This window comes from Mustela nigripes, chromosome 18 (genome assembly GCF_022355385.1).
Source record: "Mustela nigripes isolate SB6536 chromosome 18, MUSNIG.SB6536, whole genome shotgun sequence".
Taxonomy (NCBI): domain Eukaryota; kingdom Metazoa; phylum Chordata; class Mammalia; order Carnivora; family Mustelidae; genus Mustela; species Mustela nigripes.
In genome coordinates, this window is record NC_081574.1 from 180736 (window position 1) to 186652 (window position 5917).

At 39.2% G+C, this 5917-nt stretch overlaps 1 protein-coding gene across 1 annotated transcript; it reads right to left on the minus strand.

The window, feature by feature from the left end:
* Positions 1 to 4734: 4734 nt before the first annotated feature.
* Positions 4735 to 5682, minus strand: LOC132006603 (olfactory receptor 11A1). Its single transcript, XM_059384504.1, has one exon. The coding sequence runs from the start codon at positions 5680 to 5682 to the stop codon at positions 4735 to 4737; it is 948 nt and encodes a 315-aa protein (XP_059240487.1).
* Between the last annotated feature and the right edge of the window lie 235 nt (positions 5683 to 5917).

Consider the following 5917-nt stretch of genomic DNA (forward strand, 5'->3'; position numbering starts at 1 on the left):
AACCAGATATAGACACCACAAAGAAAAAAAAAAAACCATAACTACATCTGATAAACATAGATGCAAAAATACTAAGCAAAATACTAGCAAACTCAGTTCACATCACATATGCCTTCCTTGCCCTGCGTGTTATACATAACTAAGGAATCACTGAACACTACATCAAGAACTAATGATGTACATACAACTGGTATTACTGGTATACTACAACTGGTAAATGAATTCAGTAACGTCTCAGGATACAAAATCAATGTACAGAAATCTGTTGCATGTCTATATACTAATAATGAAGCAGCAGAAATAGAAATTAAGAAAACCACCCACTTACAATTTCACCAAAAATAATAAAGTATGTAGGAATAAACTTAAGCAAGGAATTGAAAGACCTGCACTCTGAAAACTATAAAAATCACTGATGAAAGAAACTGAAGAAGGCTCAACAAAATGGAAAGACATTCCATTCCTGGCTCATGGATTATAGTTTTTTAAAAAAATATTAACTAAAGCAATCTACATACTTAATACAATCTTTATCAAAATATCAGTAACATTTTTTACAGAATTAGAACAATTCCAAGAATTTGTATGGAACCACAAAAGACCCTGAATGGTTGAAGAAATATTGAAAAAGAAAAGCAAAGCAAGAGGCATCACAATTCAGGGTTTTGAATTATATTACAAAGCTGTAGTGATCAAAACAGTATGATACTGGCACAAAAATAAACACATAAATCAATAGAACAGAATAGAAAACCCTGAAATAAACCCATAATTATATGGGCAATTAATCTTTAACAAAGCAGGAAATAACATCCAATAGGAAAAAGACAGGCTCTTCAACAAATGGTGTTTTTAAAATCGGGCAGTCACATGCAGAAAAATGAAACTGGACCACTTTCTTGCACCACACACAAAATTAAATTCAAAATGGATTAAAGACCTAAATGGAGTCAGGTAACCATAAAAGTCCTAGAAAATATCTATACTGCCAAGAGCAATCTATACTTTCAATGCCATTCTGATCAAAATTCCACCAGCATTTTTCAAAGAGCTGGAGCAAACAATCCTAAAATTTGTGTGGAGTCAGAAGAGACCCCGAATTGCTACAGAAATGTTAAAAAAGAAAAACAAAACTAGGGGCATCACGTTGCCTGATTTGAAGCTTTACTACAAAGCTGTGATCACCAAGACAGCATGGGACTGGCACAAAAACAGACACAAAGACCAGTGGAACAGAGTAGAGAGCCCAGATATAGACCTGCAACTCTATGGTCAAATAATCTTTGACAGACCAGGAAAAAAATATACAGTGGAAAAAAGAGAGTTTCTTCAATAAATGGTGCTGGGAAAATTAAACAGCTATGTGTAGAAGAATGTAACTTGACCCTCTCTTACACCATACACAAAGATAAACTTGAAATGGATAAAAGACCTCAGCGTGATTCAGGAATCCATCAGAATCCTAGAGGAGAACATAGGCAGTAATCTCTTCGATATCAGCCACAGCAAATTCTTTCAAGATAAGTCTCTGAAGGCAAAGGAAACAAAAGTGAAAATGAATTCTTGGAACTTCATCAAGATCAAAACGTTCTTCACAGCAAAGGAAGCAGTCAACAAAACAAAGAGGCAACCCACAGAGTGGGAGAAGATACTCACAAATGACAGTACAGACAAAAGGCTGATATCCAGGATCTAGAAAGAACTCCTCAAACCCAACACACACATAACAGATAATCATGTAAAGAAATGGGCAGAAGATATGAACAGACAATTCTCCAATGGAGGCACAAATGGCTATCAGACACATGAAAAAATGTTCATCATCACTAGCCATCAGGGAGATTCAAATCAAAACCACATTGAGATATCATCTTACACCAGTTATAATGGCCAAAATTAGCAAGACAGGAAACAACATGTGTTGGAGGGGATGTGGAGAAAGGGGAACCCTCTTCCACTGTTGGTGGGAATGCAAGTTGGTGCAGCCACTTTGGAGAACAGAGTGGAGATTCCTCAAGAAATTAAAAATAGAACTTCCCTATGACCTTGCAATTGCAATACTGGGTATTTGCCCCAAAGACACAAATGTAGTGAAAAGAAGGGCCATCTGTACCCCAATGTTTATAGCAGCAATGGCCACGGTCACCAAACTGTGGAAAGAACCAAGATGCCCTTCAACGGACGAATGGATAAGAAGACGTGGTCCATATACACTATGGAGTATGATGCCTCCATCAGAAAGGATGAATACTCAACTTTTGTAGCAACATGGACGGGACAAGAAGAGATTCTGCTGAGTGAAATAAGTCAAGCAGAGAGAGTCAATTATCATCTGGTTTCACTTATGTGTGGAGCATAACAAATAGCATGGAGGACATGGGGAGTTGGAGAGGAGAAGGGATTTGGGGGAAATTGGAAGGGGAGGTGAACCATGAGAGACTATGGACTCTGAAAAACAATCTGAGGGGAATGAAGGGGGGGGGGGTTGGGAGATCGGGGCACCAGGTGGTGGGTATTATAGAGGGCACGGATTGCATGGAGCACTGGGTGTGGTGCAAAAATAATGAATACTGTTCCACTGAAAAAATTTTTAAAAATTAATAAAACAAAATAAAAGCTCTATTTTATGAATCATAAAAAAGAAAGAAATGGGCAGAAGAAATGAATATATATTTCTCCATAAAAATGTACAGATGGCTAACAGACATATAAAAACATGCTCAACATCACTCATAATCAAAACCACAATGAGATATCACCTCACACTGGTCAGAATACTAAATTTAATAAATCAGGAACAACAGATGTTAGTGAGGATACAGTAAAAGGGAAGCCCTCTTACACTGTTGGTGGGAATGCAAACTGGTACAGTCAATATAGAAAACAGTATGGAGGTTCCTCAAAAAGGTAAAAATAGAGCTACCCTATGATCCAGTAATGACACACTATTTTTCCTAAAAAAATACAAAAACACTAATTCAAGGAATACATATATCCTGATGTTTATAGCAGCATTATCTACAATAGCCAAAAAAGAAAAAACTTAATTGTCCATCAACAGATGAATGGATAAAGAATATGTAGCATATATTTACAATGGAATATTGCTCAGCCTTCAAAAGGAATGAAATCATGCCACTTGCAATGACATGGATGAACTAGAAGGTATCATGCTAAGTTAAAGAAGTCATAGAAAGACAAATTCCTGTGATTTCAACCACATGCGGAGTTTTTAAGAAACTAAAGAAGTGAACCAAGGGGAAAAAGAGAAAAACAAACCATGAAGCAAACTCGTTTTTAAAGATTTTATTTATTTGAGAGAGAGAGAGTGAACAAGTGAGTGGGGGTTGCTAGTGGGGCAGGGAAGCAGAGGGAGAAGCAGACTCCCAGCTGCACAGGGAGCCCAACACAGTTCTCCATTCCCAGACTCTGGGATCATGACCTGAGCCAAAGGCATATGTTTAACCAGCTAAGCCACTCAGGTGCCCATGAAACAGATTCTTAACTATAGAGAACAAACTAGTGGTCACCAGAGGAGGGGTGGGTGGGGGATGGGTGGACTAGGTGGTGGGAATTAAGAAGTGTATTTGGTCATGATGAGCACAGGGTGATCTATGGAAGTGATGAATCACTATATTGTACACCTGAAACTAATAATACACTGTATGTTAACTGTATTGGTATTAAAAATAAAGTTAATTAAAAATGTCTTTACCAGTCATAGAGCACAGTGAATATTTATATGTGGAATATGTATTATACAATGTACACTTCTGAATGTGCTCTAAAATTTTGAGAAAAAGAAGGAGGTACAGTTCATTGAAACAGAGTTGGCAAATACAGATACTGAAGCTGTACGATCGCTACATGGGGTTGCTATAATTTTTTCTCTACTTTCATATGTTTGAAATTGTCTACAATAAAAAAATTTAAAAGAAATAAAATGCATTCATTTTTAAGTTTTAAAAAATATTAGAGATCCTTAGACCAGGCAATTGAAGTTCTAAAGATTTATTGTAATAAAATCTGGATGTGAACTATGTTTGTATGGTGAATGAACTGCAAATAACTAAAAAGATTCCACAATAGAACATTATTTAAACAAATCATGTTTAGCCATTCTAAAAAACCCAAAAGAATACGTAAGTACATACTTCGTGAAATAGAAAGATGTTTGAGACATAGCGTCCAGTGGAAGGACAGACTACAAAGTTTCACAATCCACACACAATACTAGTAGCTAATATTTCCAGGTCAGCTTTCTGTTGCTACTTTTGTGTATCTATTTTCTCTATTAAATATACATAGGCTATTTTATTTTATTATTTTTATTTTTTTTAAGATTTTATTTATTTATTTGACAGACAGAGATCACAAGTAGGCAGAGAGGCAGACAGAGAGAGAGAGAGAAGCAGGCTCCCCACTGAGCAGAAAGACAAACCTGGGGCTCGATCCCAGGACCCTGGGATCATGACCTGAGCTGAAGGCTGAGGCTTTAACCCACTGAGCCACCCAGGTGCCCTTACATAGCCTATTTTAAAAAGAATAAAAGATAAAAGTAAATTTTAAGTTAGCACTTGAAATTTTTTAATCTTTTTTAGAGTAACTATAGAACATTTTGCAAAGGGAAATGTCAAAATAGAGCAAAGTTCTTCCTCCCCAACCAGCCAGTTCTGAAAGAAACCCCAGTGGAGACATCCAAAGTCCAAATAAAATCTTCACCACCCTCCTCCTTCAATCAGGTGTTTCAATGTGCTTAATACACAAAAGCCTCTGCAGTGCATGATGAATCTCCTTATTCCTTAGGGTGTAGATCACAGGATTGAGAAGAGGGGTGACCACAGTGTAGAGCAGAGCAAAGACCTTGGAGAGGAGTGGGGAGTGGACGGCAGACGGTGCAATGTACAAGACCATGAGAGTTCCATAGAAGGTGGACACTACTGCCAGGTGGGAGGAACAAGTGGAGAAAGCCCTCTGCCTCTGGGCCCCTGCAGGGACTCTTAGCACAACTACCACAATCCGGGCATAGGATGTCAGAATCAGTCCAAAGGGGATAGTGAGGCAGACCACAGAGAGAACAAATGTTGTCATCTGGGCAATGCTGGGATCTGAGCAGGCAAGGCCCATCAAAGGCATGAAGTCACAGTAAAAGTGGTCAATCTGGCTGGGGCCACAGAACCTCAGTTGGCCCATTAGGGCCACAACCAATCCATCCACCATGAAACCAGAGAACCAAGCTATGAGCACCAGCCCCAAGCACCCTCTGGGCCCCATCAGAAGGGGATAGTGGAGTGGATAGCAGATTGCCAGGTATCGATCATAGGCCATGACGGCCAGCATGAAGCATTCAGCTGTGGCTAGAGAACCGAAGATAAAGAACTGGAGCAAGCATCCAGCCACAGAGATGGCTGCCTTCTGCAAGAAGCCCTGCAGCATTTTTGGCACCACTGTGGAGGTGTAGAAGATCTCCAGGAAGGACAAGTTAGCCAGGAAGAAATACATGGGTGTGTGGAGCCTCTGTGAGCTAACCACCACCACAATGATTAGCACATTCCCCATGACAGTGGAGATGTAGATGACAGTGAACACAATAAAGAAAAGGAGATGCAGCTCAGCTATGTCATGGAAACCAAGGAGGACAAATTCTGTAATAGTTTGGTTTTCTAGAGCAACCATTTCCATAGGGATCATCCAAGCTGCTCTCTGGCAGAGATTAAAGGAGAGATTCTAGTGCATCTCTTCTCATACACCAACTCTGAGATAAGTAGGGCTAAAATGAAAACAATGATGTTGAGTATCCAGAATACAAGTCCCTTGCACATCCTCACCTGTCCCTCTTTGTAGTGGCTTACCCCTTGTCCAACTCCTGTTCCTGGGGCTGTCCTTAATTGTGCATGTTCTCACTCTAGAGAGTTCA

Bases quoted from the DNA above. Each gene is read 5' to 3' on its own strand.
- LOC132006603 (XM_059384504.1), bottom strand. From the start codon at position 5,682: ATGGAAATGGTTGCTCTAGAAAACCAAACTATTACAGAATTTGTCCTC.